This window comes from Calypte anna, chromosome 3 (assembly GCF_003957555.1).
Source record: "Calypte anna isolate BGI_N300 chromosome 3, bCalAnn1_v1.p, whole genome shotgun sequence".
NCBI lineage: Eukaryota > Metazoa > Chordata > Aves > Apodiformes > Trochilidae > Calypte > Calypte anna.
In genome coordinates this window covers 49,712,450-49,738,546 of record NC_044246.1, presented here as the reverse complement: position 1 = coordinate 49,738,546, position 26,097 = coordinate 49,712,450, and the positions used below count along the sequence as shown (strand labels likewise).

General features: G+C 41.4%; 1 protein-coding gene across 1 annotated transcript; it reads right to left on the bottom strand.

The window, feature by feature from the left end:
- Positions 1–668: 668 nt before the first annotated feature.
- Positions 669–17,449, bottom strand: PSEN2 (presenilin 2). The gene is made up of 11 exons (XM_008493269.2): positions 17,399–17,449; positions 12,345–12,541; positions 11,401–11,630; positions 10,301–10,442; positions 8,799–8,866; positions 7,788–8,008; positions 6,837–6,935; positions 5,044–5,121; positions 3,618–3,737; positions 3,179–3,297; positions 669–1,526 (listed from the first exon to the last, which is right to left on the bottom strand). Exons 2-11 carry the CDS (start codon positions 12,486–12,488, stop codon positions 1,371–1,373), a joined length of 1,377 nt encoding a protein of 458 aa, XP_008491491.1. The 5' UTR covers positions 12,489–12,541; positions 17,399–17,449; the 3' UTR covers positions 669–1,370.
- Between the last annotated feature and the right edge of the window lie 8,648 nt (positions 17,450–26,097).

The following is a 26,097-nucleotide window of genomic DNA, read 5'->3' as shown; positions in this document are numbered from 1 at the left end:
AGCCTTGCATAATGTTACATTTTGATCAGCTGCCAAAAAACAACAGCCTTTTTGCATAATAGACAAGTGAAGAGAAAAAAAAACATAGAACTTGGCTATTTCTAAAAAACTGACTCTTGGAGTAAAAATAAAATTATTTTGAAAGGTGTAGAAAACAGTAAGGTTCAATCAGACCTGTACTTTTTACTGGCAAAAAGCACTGTGATTTGTTTTATTAATGGACTCACTTGAGGCTGTATTAATACTCCTAGCATTAATGATGCCTTATGTAGAGTAATGTATCAGCAGACTGAAGTTTGCGCTCTCATATTTTGATACAGATGATGACAGAATATTCCTAAAAAACAGTCCTTTTGACAGTAAATAGCTATTTTAAAATTTGTAATAAAAATTAATCTTTAAACAGTACCAAAAACTAGGTAAACCAAGTCTCAATCAGTATAAGAGGACCTCTTCATAAAAGGAAGGTAAATCCTCCTTCGGAGTTGTTACAACAATGCACAGAAAGGAGACCAGAAATACACCTAGGAAGTTATAGGTCAACTGATTTACTGGAGCCGTGCAGTAATTTCCACCTTATGGTACTTTGAAGATTGTGGTACAGACTCCAAAAAAGATTTCCAAAAGGATAAAATACTGGAAGGACACAGGGAAAAGTATCTGTTTTCCCATGCTGAGGATCTCACGTGCCTAAACAGGCAGCTCTGCCTTCATCAGCTGTCAGCTGCAGTGGTGGATGCGGCTCAGAACCAGAACCCTGAAGTTTGTATGTCTCATCACTGACATCCTCTGAGGTCCATTATGGCTCACTAACTAAGGTCAGAATAAATCAGCATTTGTGGCAACTTCAACAGGAGTTTTCCGCACAGAGGCCTCACTCCTCTAATGGTCACAAGCAGGTGTAATGCACTGCTCTGTTCTGTGCATGCTGACTGCAATGCTTTTCTAAGCAAGTATGACTTCCTCGCACCTCGTGTTTGCACAACACTTCAGAAACGTGAAGTGTCAGCAGTTCTAGAATACAGTTAAACCTGTCTGACATTCCAAAGCTAAAACACCTGAGCTTTTGGACCCTTCACCTCTACAGTGTCACATGCTAATAAAGGTTGCTGTGCTCAAAATAGCCAGTGTGCACAACAAATAACAATCCTGACGTTGGCAACGAGCCAGGCATCTCACCAGAGTCCTGAGAGTCCCAAGAAAAATCTCAGTTCAATATGTTACTATTAGATTTACACTAAAAAGTAATATCAGAGAGTTAGTGTTTTCCTTACAAATATATGGCACTAAGTGTAGAACTTTATGAATTATTCCAAACAGTGCACCATACTTCACAGCAAAGTTTTGAAACAAATCTCTAACACCCACTTCTAAATATACAGCTGGTGGGACGCCAGCGTGTCCATGAACGGTCGCACAATGTTGTCTGTTGAAAAGTAGAAGATCAAACCAAAGGTGATGGAGATGGGAAGGGCAGGCAGTGCTTTCTTAAAAACAGCCAGTAATAAAAGAGTTAAGCATAAACCCTGTCAGAGACAAGAGAATAAAGAACACAAGAATATACAGTAAGAAGCCCAGAAACTTAACTGCCATTAATGAACTAGTATAGAAATAATAAGCAGTATATGCAATTGAAGCCCACCTAAGCTACCAAGGGCATAAAAGGTAAGTTTTGCCCACACTTAAGTCTTTCACTTAAGTTGCCCAGGTACCTTCTTAAGGAAACCTGAGCACAGCCCTTTGCTGAGAAAGTGCTATAAACAGCTAGTGCTGACATACAGCTCATCCTGAGAGGTTAATTTATTTACATATTATTTTACATTTTGTTCTACGCCATTATATATGAAGTACTGATCCAGCAGATAAAAGCAGTTAAATCCTGGTGATCAGCACAGATAAGGAGTTTAACTGAAGGACTAGTAGTGGCATGTACTTCTAATATCTTCCCAGTTTTCAAGGTCTTTTCAGTTAAAAAAACAAAACAAAAACCAATATCCACTGCTATTCTTTCAACTGAAGTGCTTACTATGACAGGTGAATTTTGGTTTTCTCAAGATAGCAGGCCAAGATCTGATTTTTTGGGGCACATGTGAAAGCTTTTGCAAATTTTGAGTAGACAGTATGGCTAAGTGTATTTAGGTATAGATTTCTTCTCTCATCTGAGCCCTTAGTAATTCCTCCGGAATTACAAAAGGCTCCAAAACATTTAACAGCACCATAAAATAAACAGAATCGGGCATTTAGCTTCACAGAGAGACAAGATAGGACATTCCCCCCAGCAAAGAAATCCTGTGCTGGACCCCATATCCTGGGGGTGTGGGGCTAGATTATCCTATGGGTTTCTCTGACCTGTGAGGTAGGAAACCTACACCCAACACACTCTATTTAAATTATCTAATTTTTAGTTCTCATGCTTTTTGACTATGATCTTCACAAGTGAGAGTAACTGTCTTTCACTATTCTTGGGATTTATTTGTGGAAATCGAGGCCCAAGATGGATGGGATAGTTTTCTTCTCCCTTCTAAAAATTTCTTCTAAAACTGCCATTTTAGTTTCCATGATGCTGGTGTGAACAGCAAGTTCCTAGTAATTATTATCTACCTAGGTGAAAATTCTACAGTGTGTGGTCACTAGACCTGTCAGGACCAAGTCCTTTAGCAGGTGCAGTACGATTATCATCTGTTTTTACTGATAATTTCAACTGATTTTTAATCTCCTTCCTTCCTGTTTTTTTCCCGGGTGAATACAAGAACAACACTCATCCTCTTATCTAGCCATTTTTGTTAGCAAAAGGGAGATAACCTTTTAAAAGACACTTGCAAATCAATGTGGAGTTCATAATACTGACTCTTGTGGCTGACAGAAGTCCCCGGTCTTTAACACTAAAGCAAACACACTAACAGTTCATCTGTTTTCCCTAGGGCTGTTTCACCCCCACCATCCCTACTCCCATTTGCCTTTGCTCTAAAGAATCCTCCCATATAATTTATCTTCTCCCAGCTGCTATTTAAAGCCTGTCTTTACAGACAGAGCACTTGGGCTGGGAAATCCACTGGTGGTTTTTCCTAAACACCCAGAATGTTACTTGCAGAGAATAAGCAGTGCTCAGCTGCTGAAGTTCTGGCAACACCGCTGTGCTCAATGGGGTAACAGAGGTTTTAAAACCTTGCTCACTTACTATGAGAATGGCTACAAAGCAGGCCAGTGTAGTATTCCAGTCCCCACTAGCTGTGGCCGCTGCTTTTCCAACAAGCACACTGTAAAATATGAAGTCTCCAAGGCCCAATTTCACACCCCCTGAAAGAAGAAAACAAGTGTTACTTCCACTCCTTCTGTTCTGCTTCTCCTGAACACATTCTTGTCCCCTGGGGACCAGGTGAAGGTTCCTGCTTAAATTGTCCACATAGAGAAGAAATGTCACTGGAATCCCAATTCCAGAACAGATACTGCAGCATAAAGAAGTTACAGAGTCAGAGTCAAGATCTTTAATGCTAAACAAGTCACAGCTCTTCAAATTAACTGCAATCAGGCCAAACTAGGTAACAAAGCATTAATCACAATAAGCAAAAACATCAGGCATTGACTACACTGAATACAAGGTATGAAACCTCCCTTACTTTCCTCCTCCTTGAGCTCCTCAAAAGAAGTGATGGGGCCGGTTGGAACAGGATTCCTCATCTCTGATACATGAGAGTCTGCATGCGAAGGGCTCCAGTGGTTCTCTCTCCCATCCTCAGCTTAGTTCCACAAAAATAGGCCATAAAGTGAACAAAAAAAAGAGAAACACAGGAGGTAGCTACATGTATAACTTGTTTGAATGTCTGAAATCCACACTTCCGTGAAGCTTCTCTGGAATGGGTAAGCCCTTTGATTCTTGGGAGGTGTAACATCAGGACTAATTCAAGCAGACATTTAGTGGCTTTGATGAAAATACATGTGTTATTATTTGAAATAGTCAGAAGTGTGCATGTTTGCAGAATCTTTGGGAGAACCCAGGAGTTCAATGGCTTTAACAAGTGAGTACATACACAAAACTAAACATTGCTCTGCATAGGCTACAATGAGAAGTAAACCCACATAAACTTAATATGCAAGCCCACATTGTATCTTTGGGGTGCAGGTGCCTAGGTATTCATTAACTGGTAGTGTAACAAAAATTAATAACTAAGAAAACTGACATTATGAGAAAAATTGTGCCCTGAATCACACATCATGGGTGAGTGTTCACATGTATTAAGTGCACACATACCACTGCTCACAGATCTAGATTTTATTTTCTCCTGTTCAACACATCTAACAGAGCACTTTTTGGTAGCACTTTTGGAAGAAGTTCTCTGTGATATATTACTGTATATGACAGCTTCTGTTTTCCAGAAGAGCTCATACATACTTTCCAGTTCACATAAGTCTGACAGGATGCTGCTGGAGCAGTTGCAAGCAGAGTGTGACACACAGAGCTTCCACAGAGGCATTGAGTGTGTCTCACCACATACTTTTCTCCTGTGTTCTGTGCCCAGTTTCAAAGAAAGATTGTGTCCCAGTGGTTTGTTAGTATGTCAGCTGTTTTATCCTGAAATAAGCAGCCTGTTCAGTTATCAAGCCTTAGCATTCATTTATCAGCTATTGTTTTGTAACTGCCTAAACATAAGCCTTTACTCAAGGATAAATGTAAAGACATTGATTTTTTTTGACAGGGTAAGCCACTTTGCACTTACAGTTAGGTAAAAGCATGTCTGCTTCATGTCACTATAATGAACTGAAGTTCACTAGCTCCTTGGCATTACATTTATGAGCCAATGTTGTAATTTACCATCCCTATTTAGTAAAAATAAAACCTCCCATATGTCCACTTTCAGCTTTGACTTTGGATTGTACATTCAAACAGCAGGTTTCAGATCATCACTAATTTCTGCAGGCAGTATAACACCACTGAAAAACCTGCATCCATCAGGACACAGGGCTTTGTATATACTTGTAGTCTCAAAAATGCACATTATTTCCATGGGACAGTGTTCTGTATAGAAGAGTGATATGCAAGCAAACCTGCATCCTGAATCTGCTGACTTGGTCCTCTTGCTGCTGTGTCTGGCTTTACCATTCCAACTGTCCACATCATAGCAGCTAAGAGACAGAAAGGTATAAAGTCCTTAAAACATTAGTCACTGTAGCTCAGAAGAGCTAAGATTTATCTGTTCCTAAAAATAAAACCCCTTACCTCTGTAAATGCTTTTAAACCATTCACTCTGGTTGGTTTCCCTAGGTACTTAGAAGGTAAGATGGGAGAAAATAAAGACAGTGCATCCATTCAGCTTTTTTAAAAGTCTCAGAACACAAATAGCAAAGAGTCAGTACAGTCTTCTCTACAGGCTGGAAAAAGCAAAAAAACCTAAAAATAGGGTCCTCATCTAATTTGTTTTCTTCCTATCTTCTGACTCTTCTTTTCAAATAAAACAACTGCTTAGGGAATGATGGTAGTACGGATGGTAACCAGAGGTTAACTTACACAGCTTTACTCCTCCTGTTCTGCTAAAGGTAAAGCACACAAGGGAGGGATATAGCAAGAGTCCTCAGAGTGCTAGTTTTCTCTCTTGCCTGTTTGGTTTGGTTCTTACCAGTCAAAATACTGGCTATTTCTATTTTGGTTCCAAGAATGACTAGAGGATGTTTGGGGATTTATCTTGAGATGGACTGCTAAATTAAAAAGGAATACAAACCATTCTGACATCAGTGGAAGGGAACTCAAATCAGCTGTTTGCTTAACTCTTTATCAGTCTTGTTTTTAAAGAAGCTAAACTAAAAATCAGCCAAGACAAACACAGTGCCTGCTTTTCCACTACAAGCTCAGCCAGAGTAATGTTTTTGCATCTAGAAGGGTCCAAAGAATGTGGTCTTGCAGTGAAGAAACTGATGTTCCGCACAACAACTTTTTGTTCAGCATTCTCCTTCAGAGAAATTCTTGTTTGTTAACTAAAACATCCAATATTCTTCATCTAGATTGTCTCAGGTCAGCATTACAGAGTTGCCAATAAAATGGAGGTCAGCTGACAAAAACAGAATCTCTCCTTGTAAATTATAAATAAATTTTTATAACAATAAATGCTTAAAAAAAAGATCAATCAGACTGAAGGCATCCTCAGCTTGGCACCTAACATTTGGAAATCTGACAAACAATGTAATGAAAACGTCACTGAGGTTCATGAAACACTCGAGTCCAGGTCCCATATATGTTAAATTGACTGGCTTCCAACCATCTTAAGGGCACTGGACACCACCATAGTTAAACAGCCCAAGAAAGCCAGGGAAGAGACAACTGATTTTGCTTGCAGCACCGTACTTAAATAGAGCCCTTTACAAAGCCAGCAGCTGCACAATGCATAGTGATGCAAATACTTTCTAAGCACTGTCATCAATAAAGTTCACAGAACAAGAGGGGGCTACAAGAATGGAACCTCATTACACATTTAAGGTTTGTTTATAAAGCATATGCACAAGGAGTAAGTATATTGAGTGAGCATCATCTAGTCACAGAACTTTTCAAAAACTACAATCCATCTAAAACAGGTTTTTGTGTGCAGAACAAAGAGGGACATTCTTCACTGTAGTCATGAAATAATAAATCTACTTTTGAACATTTAATTTTCACAAGGCAAATATAATGAGAGTTAACAGCCTTTTAACTGATAACAAGGTCTTCTGGAAATGGCCTGCTAAAGAGTACAAATGCACACCAATCTGGAGGCAAAGAAGTAACTACATTAGTGCTCTTTGGTTTGATACATAAACATGTCATGTAGTTTTAATGTGGTTAAAAATAATAACATTCTAATCTTACTCACAGGAATATATTAATGCAGGAAAAATGGGTTCATTTCTCTCCTGTGCAGTTTCTACCAGCAATCTCAGTGGCCCCTTGGGACAAAGAACAGCCATCAGATCTGCAAAGAGAAAAGGCCAATCTCATCTCAAACTACCATGCACACTTCACATTCTGTATTTTCAAAAAGCTATTTTCCCCTCAAAATTACATGTATTAATATTAACTGGACGATTTCCTAAACAAGACATTCTGCTACTTTGCATAACTCTAGCTGTTCACTTAAAATACCAACCCCTTAATTTAACAATAGGCTTAATGTAATAATAGGAGTTTTCATCAGACTAATTCTGTAAAAAGCCTCCTGAGAATACGACATCCTTTCTTTTGAAGTACATGACAGCACATGCAGGTGTTAAATTTAATCAGAGGATGGCTGGGGGTACTTTGTTCATGTTCCACAATCCATTGCTATCTATGCTGATTCTTTGTTTCACATTAGGGCAAACCCCTGATCCAGTTCTGCTTTGTCTACCCTGCCTTACCCTCATCAACCTGAATGTTACCTCCCAGCTACCTCTTGTTCTGCAGGTTCTTTTGAAACTTTTAAATCATAGAAAAATCTATGATTTCTCAATAACCCTACAAAAAACACGCAAGACTATCAGGTTGCTACTACTACTTGGATAAAAATCCAACCACCGTGTCACAGTTAGATCTGTTTCAGTCCTTTCCTGACTTGGTATTCCACTTCAAAAGACACGGTAACAAGTACATAAAGTACAAGAAGTATAAAACCTACATAAAGAAGTTAGCAAGAGACAAACCAGGGAGTCAAGGTAATTGCTGCTCTGCCTCTTTCTACAGCTGTTAGCACCATAAAATTGTTTTCTGAGTAACATACACAGTCCTGAGATTGCATCAGAGCAACCCCTCCGTAAGCCACACTTTAAGAGTCACAAGCTAGACTTACCATAGATGGAGACTGCACCTAGAATCACCCATGCTGACCACTCAGGTAGATATTTAATAAAAACCAGTGCCATTAGAGCACTGATCATAATGAGATATGCTTGTTGGAGCTTCAAGGGACCTTTCCAGTGTATGCAAATCATTCCAACAGCTCCAAAATTCCAGATGATTAAGAACAGAGTTGGGTAATCCATGGCCACGTTGTATGTCTTCAGTACTTCACTGGAATATAACAAGAACATTTAGCTAAGCACTAAAAGCAACCAGTATGCAAAGCATCCTACTAGCTGTAGTTAAACTAATAAGGAAGCAGGACTGAAGCAGCTCTCATCATGAAAAGGGAACCTGCTTTCAGCCAAATCCTACATTTAGCTCTCTGTTCCTCCTGCAGATGGACATACTCTGTGTGCAGGCGAACACCACACTGCCTTAGTGCCGAGGTCAACAGTGATTTCAAAGGTTTGATCAGTCAAGATTTCAAGTCTTAACATAAGCCTGCAGCTAGATAATCATCTGAGCCAAAAAGATCATGTAGAAATCATCCCACTAGATGCCAAATACTCGCAGTTAAAGATTAAAAGTTTTAAGTGTCACCTGCAAGTTAAAAACTTGGTTCTACCTGAACCAGGAGCTAAGGGAATAAGCTTGGAATAGTATTGTCTGAGAAAAAGACAAGACAAATCAGAGAACCAACTCAGCACAAAAAATTCCTTTCAACTGGCTTCTCAACATGTAATTTGGGGCCTCTGTACTACAAGGTTCAGCCTGTTCATTTCACGCTCACGGTGTCACTTCCCAGTGATTTTTGTTCAGTAGGCACTGTAAAATAAGGCATTACCTATTAACGACCTCATTTCACATTTTTTAAAAAAGAAAGCTATCTCATTCTAACAATTCTGAAACCTCCATTCGAAGAATGGGAGACATTCCTCTCCTTGTTCAAGTTGGGGATGTTCTGCAAAGAGATGAAGGAGCCCTGAACTGCTACATTACCTGCACCATTCCCACTTACCCAAGATATATGTAGGTAAAGAGGAAGAGCAGCATCAAAGAGGACAGGATCAGCCAGCCATGGATGAACTAAAGGCAAGAAGAGATGGTGACTGAAGGCACCATTACCTTGCACAGGTTGCTGTGCTCTACATGCACTAACTGATCTAGTTTCCTACTGTCCTCCTGCACTCCTCCTACAGTTTCCAAAGCCCCTGCCTTCCCTACCACCGGTGAGGAAGGACAGGCAATTGCTTCCAGTTTTCTCAAACTCCTTCATATTATAGTCTACCCCTTGGTGTTTTTTGTTTGCTTGTTCTTTTGCTTCAGCCTCCTTCCTATCCATTTCCATTGGTATGCATACTGGCTTCTAGCTTAGACAGATAAGCACATTCTCTCTGCTTAGTGGAGAGGAAGGGTTTGCTCAAAGCTGTAAATGAATCCATCTCAGGGCCAAGTTTAAAAAGCAGCAATGGCCAGTGCCCAAATTCTAGGCTGGTACCAGAGAGCTCCCTGGGCACCACAAAACCAGAATGGGCCTTTCCCTTCAAGACTTGCCACCGTCCACCAGAGCATCCACAGACAGGAAGAATATCATTTGCCACAAAGCTTGTCTGAAACTTCGTAAGGCATTCACAGTAAATGCTACAACTTAGTCCTTAAGTACAAACTGCAAAACTTTTTGATCAGATGAAGATTCAGACCTGACTAAGACAAAGTAGCAGGCCCCATTTTTAATACCCTACAACTAATGACTGTCCTGCTTTCAGCTGGGAGAGTTAATTTTCTTCCAGGCAGCTAGTAGTGCTGCATTTTAGATTTAGTATGAGAATAAAATCGATAAAATACTGATGTTTTAGTTGTTGCTAAGTAGTGCTTATGCTAAGTCAAGGACTTTTCAGCTTCCCATGCTCTGCCACTGAGATACACAAGGACCAGTGCAGAAGCATAGGCAGGACAGCTGACACCAACTGATTAAAGGGATATTCTATACTAAAGGGAATGGTCTTATTCTCAGCATATATAGCTGGGGGAAGAAGGAAGAGTGGGATGTTTGGAGCTCTGACATTTTGAAAGTAATAATTTCATTTGATGAGCCCTCATGTCCTAGGGATGGCTGAACACCTGCCTACTGATGCAAAGTAGGAAATTAATTCCTTGTTTTGCTTTGCTTGTGTGCATAGCTTCTACTTTAGTTATTAAACTGTCTATCTTAATCCAGAAGTTTGCTCACTTTACCCTTGTGATTCTCTCACCAATACCAAGGGGGGAAACGAGCAAGCAGCTGTACAGTGCTTAGCAGCCCCCTGGACTTAAATCACGACAGTCCTTAAGTAAAAGCAAAGCCTGTCTGGGGACACAGCTCTACCATTGCTGGCAAAGGCTTCTGTATAACACGTGTCTTGTTCTGACTAAGATGCTGACTTGCCAGTACAGTACCTTTATTTCTCACTGACAAGAAGCCCCATTTGAACTCAAGTCCACAGCATATAGGTACAAAAGGCTCTGGCATAAACACTTTACCTTGTAGCAGCGATATTTATAGAGCACCACTAGAAACAAAGTCATTACAATGATGACGCTGATCATTATGATGGTGTTCAACACTGAGTTCAAGAGACGCTGGCCCACAGATGGGGTATCCTCACTGAAAGGGGTGTAGATCCTGTAGTATAAAGCAAAAGCCATACAAAGTAAATATATTGTCTTCTAACAGCCCCATGACAAAACCAGACCTCTGTGTTTTTAGGAAAGAAAGGAAGACAAGTACAGCAAAACATGAGACGTAGTCACTAAAGGAGCTGGGCTCCAAAATATAATCAAGTATTAGTGGTCTTTATCAAAAGCATATTCCTACAGAGAAGTTAGCTGGCAGAGCTCTAAACAAGAAGACCTAGAGTATAAATGACTAAGTTTCTATGTTTCTTCTCTGCAGGCCACACATTTTTATTGTATGCTCCAGAACCTCTCCATTTAAGTATAAAGCTAGACCCCAGATGGTGTCTTGAAAGGGAGGAACCCTTTCTTTGCACATTAGGAAAGAGGAGAGGTAGGAGACTCTTGGACTCTTTTATCCCTTCACATCACCTTCACACCCCCAATTTTTTTATTTTGGCTCAGTTTAAGGGATCAGAGTTCCCATTTCTCCAACCTCCAGTGAAGTGAAGTCTTAGGAACAGTAAGCAAAAGTTGGACAGAATTACATATGAACATCACGAGTCTTCAGGAAGCATAAATGTAACCACGAAATGAGACATTAATACAAATGAACATCCCTGATGGCTACCAGCTAGTGAGTGAGCAGATACAGGAGTTCACTCTGGGCCTTTTATGCTGCAGCATGAAGCAACTTCATTATTATGCAGCTCATAGGCTTTGAGTAGGGTGCCCTAGTGACAGTGTTACTGAATCAGTAGAATGCAGGTATGGATAAATTTAACACAGGTGAATGTAGTATACTTTAAGACCTTTATAAGATCTTTCTGTGTTTACACAGCCACCTTTAGCTTTAGTTTCCCCAACCTGCCAGGGAAGCACTGTGTACACAGATGTGTATCCATGGAAAGTAAATGTAAAGCTAAGGATCCCACGTACTCAGAGGCTGGTTTGAAGACCCCACTTACAGCTGCCCGTTTTTCTCCGTATAGAAGTGCACTGACTTTATGGTGGCGACGACAACAATCATACAAAGGGTGACAGGCACAAAAAGCATGATTACATGCTTTGCTCCATATTTCAGAGTCAATTCCTCTTCTTCATCATCCAAAGTGCTTTGTCCTACTGGAAAACGCGCTTCAGACACATCCTCATCAGCAACATTGTTAGGACTGCGGCTGCCACCTGTTCGCCTCTTCTGAAAATAAATATTAGCAGATTTGTAAGATCTTCTTTTACTTGTGTTCATAGCTGTATTCCATTATATTTCAACTTGTTTCTAGTAGGAAGGTACCAACTGAACAATAAAATTAGAAAATTCATTACAAATAGGCTGCAACAGTCTTTAAACAAAAAACATAAGTACTTGATATTTACAGCCCTCTCCAAGTTCAAATGTACACATGGACACATGTGCAGGAAGGGCAAGATGCACAGAAGTGAGGCAGACAAAATGTCATATAAGGTGACATTAGCTGTATCAGTTCCTCCTCCCATAGTAATGCAGTGTTTGCTTTATCCCACTGCTTTGCTGGCAGCAGGACCAAATTCTGTTCCAAGATTTGCTGCATTTGACCAGAGTAGATAAAGGGCTTCTGGCAAAACAAGAGGTCTGAAAAGGATATCCTGCAAAAGTCATATGTGCATCAGGTCCTGATTACAAGTCTGTATCTTTACCAAAAGGAAGGAAAAAGTTTAAATAGATAATATAAATAATACAATAACATAAAGTCACAGTGGAGGAAATAGGAACAAGTACTGCTGGTGCTGGCTGTGAGAATAATACCAGAGGAACAACAGTGGCCAAAGCCAATCCCAGAAGCCAGTCTGTGAGGAAGGGATGGAGGAGTAGCAGGACTACATCTATCATTGTACCCCAGTTCTTCATTCCCCAGGAAGGATGCATACATACCCTATGTGCCTGAAATTTCCCTGCTTCTGAGGCTTGCAGGCGATCCTGGTAGGAGGGCACCGGAGGGCTCTCTGCAGACATCAGGGATGTTCTTTCATTGCAGGGCTCCTCCTCGCTGTCCGAGTTGTTCATGATTGTAATCATTATCACTTTCCTAGGCAGCACTCAGGAGAAGCAGGGCTGGGCACTGCTCAAGGCTGAGGGAATAAGCAAAGCAGAAAGGATGAGAAACTGTGAACACTGCAGTGCAAGCAACTGGAAGTCCAAAGAGAAGACACAATTTCAGCTGGGAAGCTACAGCCTGCTGTTACCTCAGGCACATTAATTCATTCAGCTAAATTCACAGTGACTTTTGCTGTCAGGGAAAACAGCAAAATGCAGCACGGAAGCAAATTAATACTTTTTTGCCACAGCTTTCATAGTTGCTACCTCTGCTTTGCCTCTGCCATTAGAGCAGAGTGACTTTCACAGAGGAAGTTTCTTGGTGCTTACTGCTTGCTTTACACAGGCAAAACAAAGCTTCACCTCAAATCCCTGATAGAAGACTGGGAGCTCAGCCCTTACACAATACTCCAGCAAGCACCAGGTAGCAGAAGTTTCTTAGTAACCCAGAGCCTTGGCTTTATGGAAACCACTAACCAGGATTTACATTCTTTCTCCCCTGTTATGACTGTTTACTAACCAGATGAATTTCATAAGCAGTTCTTCTCTTTGCCCATGAAAAAGGAGAGGTTTGTGTAGAAAGGGAAGGACCTGTCCCATTAGGCACTTTTTTATGGATAACAACCAGCTAAAAAAGTATAAACTATAAAAGAGGAGGCTAGAAGTATTTGGCAAAAAAGTGGCACAGTGCAGAGAAGAAAGGAACATTTCTTTCTAGACACAACAGAGCAGAGGTGCACTGCCCTGGATACTGCAAAACAGCCTTTAAGCCCAGGTTTCAGGAAGCTGCAAAGGAAAGTGGAAGGAAAATTCATTTTAGCCTTTATTAAGTCATCTTAACAAAGCAAATGGAGGAAAATAACGATAATTCAGTCATCTTTTGATGCACAGCCACCTGTCAAAAAACAAAATTAGACCTTTAATGCACTACAAAGCTGTAAAGTCTACAGGAATACCTCCTCTCCTCTACAATGTTTTATCCAAGTATCTGTGAGAAAAAGCCTGTGTGTCTCAGGGAATATATCCAACTTTGAAGAGGAAGTTGAAGAAGTCCTGTGACTTCAGCATCACTGAAATGTCAGTCATGCATTCACAGTCCAACCAGTATGTGATGCTGTCTACCAGACACCTTGGGTTAAGAGTGGATACTCTGAAGATCTGCAAGACATTCTTCCTTCTCACTAATGAAACTGAAACTCACTTTGGAGGAAGAAAAGAGGGAGGGGTGAAATAATCCCCTTTCTTTCACAACCTCTTCAACTCATCTAGTAACTTCAAGAAATTTTATAATGTCAACTCAGCCTGCCTAACTGAAATGTTTTTTCAGATATCTGCTCCTCCTCTGCCTTCTCTTCAAGGCTTTTATTATTTTTTTCCTCTTTTAAAGGAGTATAAATAAATGAATAGCGCTCCAGCCAGGCTTGTCAGCTTCACAGTAATACTGTGTTCTTATTGAGATGCCTAACACTTGCGTTTGTATTCTAATTTCTTAGAGATCCTGAAATCTCCACTCCAGGTACTTAACATGTTCTTCTGACTGAATACATGGGGGCTCATGATTTACAGTTGAGAACCTAGATCCTGGCTCAAGTTACAGGATTTAGGCCTTCTTTAAAGAAACTAGGTACCAAAAATCCTTGAATCATGATGTATTTCTGGATTTGTGAACAAGTTACGTTATGCATGCTATGGGATTAATGACCCATGGAATTTAAATAACTTAAAACCTTCTACCCATGTCAGAGACCAAGGAAGAAAGTAAGAACTACTCTCTGATAGTTTGAAACAAATATCGTCTTAAAAACAAACAAAATTCGAGAACTTTTTCTCCTAATATTTAAGAAACTGCAACATAATTTTTGCTATATGAACAGCACAATTCTGCAGAGGACTTAAAAAGGACAGCAAATTGGCTTTCAGCTTCCTAGTTGTGCCCACTGAAGGAGCTAAACCACTGTACTAATTACTTACTAACCTCCATGATTACATGGAAAAATAATATTATGTTATAATACAGCTGCTTTTAAGCTGGACATTTTCTGTTATTTTCCATCAAGGTTATAGACAAATGTAAGGATGCAACAATACTTCTGGTCAGCAGGCCTGAACACAGCTGCACTGTTCCTTGTGTTCAAGGCTCTGATTTAAGTGAAAGATGACAAAAACTGGGCCCAACACATTCAGGATTTTACCAGAATTCCCTTGACAATTGCTCTCAACAAATCCTCAGACACTATACTCACAGTTGCCTTAAACTGACCTTGAGTACGTGGTCCTGACAAAGAAGCTGTCCCATCACCCTCAGGTGTCAACACCAGACACTCATCAGCTGTCTGGCTTTTTTGAAAAGACAATGGGCACTTGTTTTCCTGGACTTTCACAGAGCCAGGTTACAGCAGGACTGGCTTCCAGGCTTGCTATCAGAGCAGCCTCAGTGCCAAATGTCCGCAAGAGGAAAAGGGAGTGCTGGGCCATTCCCCTTAAGTATGGCTGAGCCTTATGGTGTCAAGCCCTCCATTCTCACCCAGACAAGCAGCCCAACCTCACCTCAGGTTTGGCACACCTATGGCAGTGTGGCTTTTAGGCAAGAAGATCATTGACACAAAGTTTGCAGATCCAGGAACACCGGCTCTCCTGCTCTGCCCCACCATGGGCATTTGTCTAATGCTGCACTTTGAAATGGCACCAAGGCTGTGCCGGCTGCTGGAGAGAGCCTTGGTTTAAGCAGTCTGTCCTTCAGGGGAGGAAGGACCAGCCTGATCACCCTCACATCCACCAAACACTTTGGAGGCTTTGGATTAAGCAGAGTCAAAGAGGAGCAGAGCTATGGCCTGGAGGCTTGCTTGCCAAACAGAACTCACAGAGCACCAGGCAATCAAGAAAGGGGTGGTATAAAGCCATACGGTTTTCTGGTATCATTTCACCACTTAAACCAAGGTGAAGGACCTTGCAGAGAGGATTTCTGCCTCCAAAGGACACTGGATACCCCATAACAGAAAGCACAGGGATCTTCTTTCCTATTCATGCACATAACACCAAATACACCAGAACATACTGACTGTGTTTTCCTGGGCTGAGATGAAAAGGGGGAAGAGCAGTTACAGTAAAAAAAGCATGGAGGGCTGAGACAAGCATGCTTCCTTTCTGGCTATAGCAACAAAAGGAGCTTTTGACGTGGGGGATGCAAACTGCATCTATATTCATAGAAAAGCATAGAACATATTCTACCAAATACAGTAAACAAAGGATATGAATAACACATGCCAGACCATCATCAAACTGACCAAGGAAGTTGCAGGGTATTGGGCAAGGCTTTCCTCTCTGGATGGATTTAATTAAGTCCTGTTCACAAATCATACTATGTTTAAAAGTCAAAAGACCAAACTCTAAAAACCATACAATAAAAATGAAAGGGACCAAAAACTAGGTCAGTAGTAAGTACTTCTTACAGTGGAGTATATAAGGTGGGAAATGAACTATGCCTGCTTTATACAAATCTTAGGAAACTCACAGAACAGCAGGAACCACGGTTTCTCTTTTTCCATTTGATAAATCAGCTATATGGAATTTGAGGAAACTGTGCCAATTCACATGAACATCATCATCTAGCCTCTGTTTGCCTTTTAATTTCATCCTGCAACATCACTATGCTGCAAACAAACCTAAACCCTTTGCTTTGCATTTCATCTATCACAAATACCAGTACAAAGTACAGCACAGAACAGCTACTACAGGCTAGCAAAATACTTAATTATCAACTTGAGAACCGAAATTCTTGCTTATACATATTGTTCTCTTTGACGATAATAAGACAAAAAGAATCAATCAGTCTTCTTTTGCTATGTTTAGACAAAGAAAAAGCTTCGGGCTGACACTGGCAGTGTTATATTTTCCTAAATTTCAGCTGTAACAACCACTGCTCTTGGTAAACATGAAGAGAAGGAAAAGAAATTTTCAGTGATGGGGACAAAACAATTTCTAGGTTCTTGCCAAGAAAGTCAAAATGTGCATGCTCCTAAAATGATAGGAGACTTGGAACACACCTTCTAAACAATAAAAAAAAATTTGCAAATGCCATTCACTTTCAGCCCCAGATAGCAAAAAATAACAAAGCACAAGCTGCTAGGGGAAGCTGAATAAATCTGTAGCCCCTTCCACACTTTAGGGCACACCATCTCCACTGAATTAACACTGCTTTCTTTTTCCCCAAAAGAAAGGCACCTCACCTAGCCCCAAAGGGTTGTTTTGCTGGCAGAGCTGGAATTAGACCCTCCCCAAGATGGGTTACTTTGCCCAAATACCCAGCCAGTCAACTTTCTTGTCACAGCATCAAGGTGCTACAGCCCTTCTAGACCCACTTACACCACTAAACCTCAAAGCTTTGGTGAGACTTCACGCGTTGGCCCTAACACAACTGGGGGGAGAAAAAGAAAGCAAACAAAAAACCAGAAAAACACCCAAAACCAAACAACCACACAACAAAACAAAACAAAAAAAAAACCCAACCCCACCAGTAAGAGGTTTCGTAGGACGCTACAAGACCTTGCGCCCTAGCGGGCATTCTCCCCAGCTGCCCTTTCTAATGCTCAAAAATTGAGTTTCCATTGAAGGTGCCCCGGCAGCGTCTTCCAGCGAAATCCTGGACTGCAGAAAGGAATGCCACTACCCAAAAGAAACGCATATATACGTGTATTTTACATACCTTTATATATGTGTTTGTATATATTTATGCGTATTTAATATGTACATATATAAAGTCTATTATTACAACATACACACAGATATATATATCTATATATAATTTTCATAAAAAGGAGCCAGCAGCACTACCTCTATCCCCCGCTGAACCGCAGCACTGACCCCCCTCCCGCCCCTCAGCCACTGCTCTTTACCTGCTCCGGGTACCGCACGCGTCCTCCCCCTCCCTCATTGGTTCCGGCCCATTCTGGCTCCAGCGCCAGCCGCGGGAAGAGCGCGCCCACCCATTCGCCACTGCTGCTGTCGCTCGGAGCACCGACACCGCTGCCCTCCAATGGAAGGCAGGGGAGGAAAGGCACTTCCCGCTCCCTCCTTCCGATGGCGAACCAGCCCGTCAGGAGATGGAGCGGCCGCCATTGTGGGGCGGTTGAGGGCGGTTCCGGAGCTGTCGGGTTACTGTCGGTAGCAGTGACCCGGGGAGCCCGAGGAGCAGGCGGGCTCCCATCGCGGGGAAAGCGGCAGCGCATAGCGAGAAGTCGTATGTGGGCTTCTCCTTGCCGTGGTAGCGAGAAAACCCGACAGCTCTGCTCAGCTCGCCCGGGTAGCCTGCCGTGAAATGGCTGGGCGCTGCTATGGGAGGCGCCTGCTAAAGCGCTGTAAGCTTCCCCTCGGCTCACTGACAGCACCCTCAGAGCTGGACACGGCAGGTTAATTATGAAAGACAGTTGAAAAGCAGTTTTGAACTCATTGCTTGGAAATGTCTGGCTTTTTCACCCATAAGTTAACGTTTTTACATCCCCTCTAACTACTGGAACCACCAGTGTTTATTTAAATGGTTGTCAATAGCTTTCAGTAAATGAGAAAGCTGTTCAAGTGTGCAGATCCTGAATGAAATAAAACCATAAGGGGGAAGTACAGAGAGGGAGGAGTAGAGAAACCAAAAGAATGGCCAAATAATTGTGCTCTGCTCAGTTTATAGATCAGAGAGATGAATAAAGGAAAATCAGAAACATTTTCATGTTACTTGTTTTGAGTGTGAGAAGTTTGATTTTTCAGAATGTAAGCCTTTTTGTTGAAAGTTAAAAAAAAATATTTGTCATGACAGTAAGCAAGATAATCCTATAGGCAGATGAAACATCAGCACACAAACTGCTCCCATGCCTCTGCTGTTCCCATTTATTTTCCAAGAAAGAGTTAAGTGAAATCAAGATTCTGACAGCTCTGGAGCACTTGCTCATCATCTATGGGGCAGAGACACAAATGGGAGTCATGGTAAATTCCCTGTGCTATTACAGTTGCTTAGGAGGAACCTCAGGTGCAGACACCAGGACTATTTCACAGAATCACATAATGTTAGGGGTTGGAAGGGACCTCAAAAGATCATCACAGAGCTTCATGTTCCTCTTTACTTCGTGCCATCCTTGTATACAAAAGTAATGAAGGGTAAGAGGACAATGAAGGAGACACAAGGTAAAATAAGTGAACTGTTCCTCTATATATTATTGGACAAAATGGAATTTTTTACAGATTCCAAATCTACATTGCTCATCGCATTCCTTTCCTCAAATTTCCTGCATAATATTGGTGACAAATGATACATCTTCCTTATACCCGTTACCCTGATTTTGAACCACTTTAAACAGAAATGTTACATGCAAAATTCTTCAGAGATGCAGAGAGCTGACTATCCAAGTATGACCATCTGTCCTTTGCAAAAGTAAAGTCAGTCTCAGAAAACAGATAAACTCTGTGCATGGGTGCATGCTTCATCAGCAAGGTACCAGAACAGGTTTCTCTCAAAGGCTCTTTCTATCCTTGATCTTTGTGCTGAGGTGCTGAGTTCCTTTTTTGACTAGACACTTGATCCAACTGGAGGGTTTTTTTAATGGGAATGTATCTGATAAGCTTAATCCTTTGCATACTTGGTACACTCAACTGCCTGTCAGGTTTTTTAAGGAGCACTTTTGGTGGCACTCACATTTTCCACAACTGACAGTAAACTAGAATTGTTTAGGATGGAAAAGACCTAGAAAAAAGTAGTTTTACACCCTTTTATTTTTCAGTGGACCTTAGAGATGTGACCCAATGCATTGACAGTCTGATCTGTGCTGCTTTTCACCTCACTAGCAACTGGCCAGTCCACCTGAGCCTGCCCTGAGTTGGCACTTGGCCAGCAACAGAGATATCCAATGAAACCCCCAGCCTGCCATGAATCTGTGCAGGCAATATGTAAGTTGTTCTCAGGCCCATGAAAGTCATTGGAGCTGTGTGCATATTTCACCCATATCAAGTCATTTGCTGAGTTAGGAGTGTGTTTTGTTATGAGTGAATGTAATTTTTTCACTAACATCCATCGGTGTCTTCCTTATTCTTTTCTCCCTCAGGTCACTCGATTTCTATCAAAGAATGGATGCAACAATCTTTGATAATTAATGCTTTTTCTTACCCACTTTTCCCTCTTCATGCCATTTTTCTGAACTCTAGGTTCATTTCATTGCCCTTCCTCTAGCCAATTCCAGTCAACAGTGTATCTGCATTTACCTTTATCTCAGTAGATGCCCAGGACTGGCAAATAATTTGGTTGCAATATCAAGGCCACATGTCCCAGAATTCTGATGGAGATTCCCCTTTTCCTCCAAATCCTGGCAGTTAAAATAGTAAAATAATAATGATGAGTATTTTTCATCTGCCTTCTGCTTTTTATATCTTTCAGGAAATGGTCATTGCTAAAACCTGTTTTGCTATTTTCCCCCTCAAATATCACAGAGAGAGAAGCATATTGGGGTGGTGGTTTCCACTTCCTTTTTCAAATAGAAGCTGTGGCTTTCATGCAATCCCAGTCATCCTGAACCCAAGGCATGTGGATGTTCAACTGAAATGGGCAGCTTGACAGCAAGTAACAGATAACCCATTCAGCATGGCTGTGTGAATTTCTGAGGGTGTAAATACCTAAAAGTTCACTAAAAGCCAGATTCATAATCAGACTGCAAGACAGCAGAGATGAGTCGCAGGCCTTCTTGCACCCTTACTAACAGCCTTCTTCCTTAACTGCTGGTTGGGCTTTGTTGCATTCTTCTAGGAGCTGAAGAGATTGGAAGTGATTTTACAAGGCCAGTTGGCCTTTCTCAGCAGCTTTAGAAGCTAAAATTGCAATTATTCTTTTTAACATTGCAACTTTTGAGTGAAGGGCTTTGGAAGAAAATTAACATTAATTATGCAGGCATGTAGTCAGGTCTCTGGCCTGGAGTTTAGAGACAAATTCCTTGCTTCTTTCTACATTATCACTGGATTTTTGCATTCTCACAAAGGGTTTTTGGAAAAATTACATGTGCTGCAACCTTCATGGAAGCATAAGAACTGATGGCACTAGGGTCATGGCTGCATGAAACCCAGCTGTCATTCTGAGAATGTATATTCTGCCTGCCTTTGCTTTTTGGAGGCAAAAATCTAGCTTAAATGAGTTTTCCTCTTCTCTACCCTGAAGTGGGTAATATGAACACAAAGAGTTGTTTGAGTCTCTGCTTCGAGACCTACTGCCACATAGCTTTCAGTCAGTGTCTCTTCTCATGCTTTTTTTCCTAGCTGTGTCACATGAGAAACATCTGACCTGAGATCAACTTAAAAGACTGAGCAAAGCCCTGCCCTGTATTAATTTGACCACTTAATCTATTTCTGTTTTTTTCCTCTTCTTAAACAGCTCTGTGAAGTTGAAGGATCTCTCACAGATAATGTAAAGTATTCCTGTTCCTAGAAAAATCATGTGACAAGCTGCACTGCAGCTTTTTGACTTGGGAGATTAGTGTCTCTTGCCAGAAGCAATTGTCACCAGGCTGGTTGTTGTTCTGAAGTTCATATAGGCATTCTGTGGGATTGCCCTAATATGCTCCATTTTAGTACTTAGACATTTACAGTAGGAGTTCTTAGGGATTTTTTGGTTATGAACTGTTACAATCCTCCAAATATACACAAGGAATTGCAACTGGTTTATTTCAGGAGGTATAAATAATACCCAGGAATAGGACTACTGACACAAATTCAAACACTCAGATGCTCCTTTGTTTTTTGAATGGTAACAGTCACAATACCATCTGTCAAAATAACATTAAAACCTCTTATGCTTACATAGAATATAAGAATAGGGTCAGGCCCACCATAGCTGAGGTTTTATGCTAGAATAGATAGTACGTTCCGTGAGTCTTGCTCAGTTTATTTCACTCTGTAAATCTGCAGTTCTTCAAGAAATGGTCATAACTGAATACCAAGGTAAACATTTTTTCATAACTGAAGGAGATCTGCTTATTCATAAGGTTACTTAACATGGAGCCAGGGCTCACAAAAAAGTGCCACCTGTGGATGGGTATCATATATTGGTGTCACATTTCTGTGTGGATTTTCAAAGAGTGATGGGTGTATCCATGAAGATCCAACCAGACAGTTCAGACTTAGGCTCTGGTACTGAAGAGCACAGTACATGAAGAGCATATCCTTCTGCCTAAAAGAGAGAGAAAATACGGATTCAAAGTCAGCCAGACTGTGGATTATTGATCTGACTCTTGGAAGCACATCTCCATCATAAGGGGATCCTAGCCAGCTATGCCATGAATGTCTCCATTCAGTACATGTCTCCCATGGTATTTTGTAGGCCTGGTATAATCTGGTAGTCTATTCACTACAGAATCTATAGCATCATAGAAGCTATGTAGATATCTGCTCTCTAATGTGTGTAGAAATTAGCTAAATATGAGACAAAACAGACAATACCAAGGTTGTGAGAGAACAGAAATAATAACTTGTTAGGTGTGCAGCCACAAAACAATTGGTGATGCAGCCAAATCATTGCAATGCCACCAAAGTCTTGCTTTTAACCACAGGTCTTTTGCAGGCCCATCAAGCAGGAACAGGACTGCTCCAACAGGAGAACCCCTTGCCTGCCTGGGAGATGAAGCAGAGCTCCTGCTGCCTTGGTGCCCTCTGGAACACCATCTCATTCAGACAGTTTCTCCTGTCTCCTTATATACATGTATACATGGTTTTGTACAGTTTTGCTGAAGAATCAAATAAATATTTAGGAGACAAATGCACCAGCCTGAAAAGCAACATTTATGTCTTTAAGGTTGTTGGTATCTTTTTGGCTTTTCAGACCTTGGGGCAAATCCTTCAGACAACCCAGGATCCAATAAATCAGCAGACCTGTTCATGTGATTCAGAAAACTGTGACTTAACACTGCTCGGCTCTTCCTGAAGTCAATGATAAATCAATAATGACTTTATCTGAAATTAGGTCAGCCCTGGGAAAAAGGAAAATATGTGCCTAACACCTTTTAAAAATGCACATGACAAACAGCACAAGACATTCCCCATAACTATGCAGATGAACCTTGGGGTTCATATCTTTATATGTATAATTTATATGTATGTAGTCATATGTATAGTTCTATGTATTATATATGTATACTTTACTTGGGCCCTCTGCCAATAAATCATCATGGGCCGATGTGGGCAAGATATGTGTTATACATTAATGTTAAAACAAATCCTTCCCTGGCTGTATTTCAAGATTCCCTCCTCCATAACCTCTCAGAGTCTCGCTGTGTACAGTAGGGAGCAGAGACGCTCTATGCATGGATATCTGGTAGCTCGATTTTGACACAGGCACACCTGCAGTCTCAGCGGTTAACACTATGTGATAATCCTTGGGGGGGCTTTATTGTACTTGGTGCTCCTATAGCCCTCAGTGGAGAATTTATCTGTAAAGTACCTCGTGTTGCAAAAATCCTGACACCAAAGAATAGATGGTCCAAAGCCACGTTGGAATAGATGGTCCAAAGCCACGTTGTTGGCCAGATTCCACTGCACATAAAGCACTGATTCAGCTCAGCTTATCTCTGCTAAAACAGTTGCAACAAATCCAGTGTTCCCAGTGCTACAACTGTAGCAGCAATGGCAAGAAACCTGAGAGAATGTAGACTTGAATTAGGTTTTCAACCAGCGTAGTTACATTGGTTCAAGACAATTTGATTTTCAGTTATGCAGTAACTAAGCAGTTTATTACATTTTAAGATAAATAAGAGAGTTCATACAGGGATTATCTACTACTGTTCTGGGTCGATGCGATGCCATTTCTGCTAGCAGGAAAGGGATCCTCAAGGTGTGTCTCAGGTAAATAGCTTCTGAAGAGCTCTCCCTGATCCAAAACGCCTGCCTTTGCCTCAGGCCATCAGGTACACAAAAGACATCCGCCTCTGCAATTAACATAATTGTGAGGTTCCAGTCAAGCTTTGCCTCAAACGACAATTGGCAACTGGAAGCACGACACGCCCCATCCCGCCCCTTCCCCCAACACACGACATATAATAGGGAGGGGGGACGGAGAAAGAAATGTTGCCTGGAGTTCTGTTTAGGACTGGCCTACCGCCCCAGGCCGAGGAATCCTGCAGGTGGATGCTACTAATTAGGTATCACGTTTCCAGCCTTTGGAAAGTGACACATATTCAAGAAAGGGAAACACCCGGTGATTACTGCTAATTAAGTATCAGGTTTCCAGCCTTTGGGAAGTGACACATATTCAAGAAGGGGAAAAACACAGCGATTAAGAGCAGGGCAGTGGAGTGGTGTATGTGAGAGAAAGCAACACGTGGAGAGAGAGAACACCAGATTAACACCAGTGGAAGAGAGCAATGCTGAAGCAGAAGGACCAAGGACAGTGAGGAAGGAGAGGGAGAAGGTGCCTGAACAGAGATTTTTCTCTAAATCCTGTGGTGAGATGGCAGCCTGACCCCGCAACCAACAGGGGACAGATTGCTCCTGAAAGATGGTGGAGCAGATATTGCAGACTTGCCACCCATGAAGGATTTTCCTGTTGGAGCAGTTGTGGACCTGCAGCCTGTGGAAGATCACAGAGCAGATGTTTGTGGACCTTCAGCCATGGAGACAACTGTTCCTGAAGTACTCTGTGGCTCTGTGGGCCACCCGTGATGGAGCAGTTTGTGCCTGAAGATTGTCCCTGTGGGAAGGGACTCGCGTTGGAGGGGTTCGTGAAGGACTTTCTCCCACAGGAGGAATGCCATGTTGAAGTAGGGAAAGACTCTGCAAATTGCTTCTCCCTGAAGAAGAAGGAGTGGCAAAAAATAAACTTGAGACATCCAGACTGTAAACCCCACACTCCCATGCCAATAATGGGGTAGGAGGTAGAGATATTGAGAACATAGCGATTTGTGCTTGGGAAGAAGGGAAAGCTGGGTGAAGAGTATTTAAGTTCTGGTGTGGGTCTTTTCTTTGCCCTGTTTTGATTTGATTAATGATAAATTAAATTTATTTTTTCCCCAGGCTGAGTCTGTTTTGTCCATGACAGTCATTAGTAAATGAAAACGTCATAGCCTTTGTCTTGACCCACAAAGTTCTAGGTGGATTTCCTTCTTGCCATCCATAGTGGAGGAGGGGAGTGAGCAGCCACATGGTCCTTTTTTATCAGGCAGGCTCAAACCATGACAAATATCACACAACTGTAAGTTGAAGAAAAAACGAAAATATTTTTTTTATGTATCAGGGAGGTCCAAGCACAGATCTCAGACTAAGGAAGTAACAGTAACTAGTACCTGCTCTTCTTTATAACTCCCCTCCTCTCTCTCTGACAAGCATCTATTGCTTCAGGAGGAACTTCAGCATTTAGTTATTTGTAAATTCTGCAAGGTCCAGCACTTTGCTAATGAAGCATACTGCTCAACTGTAATTTTTCATAAGCGCAGTTAAGCTGGGCTTTTTCCATTCCAATGAAATATTTCACCCAAATCACCTTGGTGTTCCCATACATCTCATATATGCTTTTGTATGTGTTTCCAGAGCAGCAAAACTTTGCAGGCATTATGGGTGACACTCGTTCTTGGTAAAAAATTATCTTGATGAAGTCATACCACAGTTCTCACAGACAGGAGTTTACTGGTAGTGGTGGATAAGCTCTAGCCATTTAAGCTTGTTTGTATTTGTCTCCTAAAGCCTGAGGATGATTTCAGCCAGGGCTGGGTTGAAGTACAGCTGCTATTTAACAGCTCACATAACAATGTATCAGTAGTCAAGGACAGAGAAATGAAAAATAATGGCACATAGATCTGACATTAAGAAGGTGAAGTTAGACTGGCAGAAAGTCATTACCTAGTGGAGAATTACAGAGGAGAGGACATTCCAAATAAATAAAAGTTACACGCATTAAATTTAATACAATCATTTAGGCAATCAGAATGGGAGAACATAGTTTTGTCAGAAAAAAAGAGTAATTAATCATGTTTTTAACAGAAAATAAAGTACAATATTGATTCCAGGCATTCCCCATTTCTGGTAAAGCTGGGAGATATCTATTAACAACTGCCAGGCAAATCTCACCAGATGTGAAGGGTCCTGTGCCCTTCCTGCAGAGGTTGTTATCCTTCTTTTTACAAAGCAGCCAGAAACCAAGACAGATTTTTTTTCCTTCATGCAAATGAAATTGTGTCATGGTTAGAGTGGAAAAGGCTAATTTTTGGCACCACTATGAAGATTTATAGAGGGTCTTTAGGACCCTGAGAAATCTGAGGGTGGAACACAGAGAGGTTGATATTCCTTCCCATTTGCTGCCTAGTCAGCACTCTTACTCCTAGTCAGGAGGGCTGGAAGCCCAAGCGCCTTTTGCTGGTGGGAAGGTTCTTACCTTCCCATTGCTTTGCTGTACTCCCGAGACCTTAGAGACTCCCCCTGTCTTTACCATCAGCTCGACACCTGCTCTTCAGAATCCACATCCACCAGGTGCTGGGGAAAGCAATGGACTCCTGAGTCAAGGGGCCCTCAGGCACTATCCCTGTGATCACTGAGACCAGGTTTTGTATGTGTTTGTATATATTCATTCCTTATTCCATGTGTTACT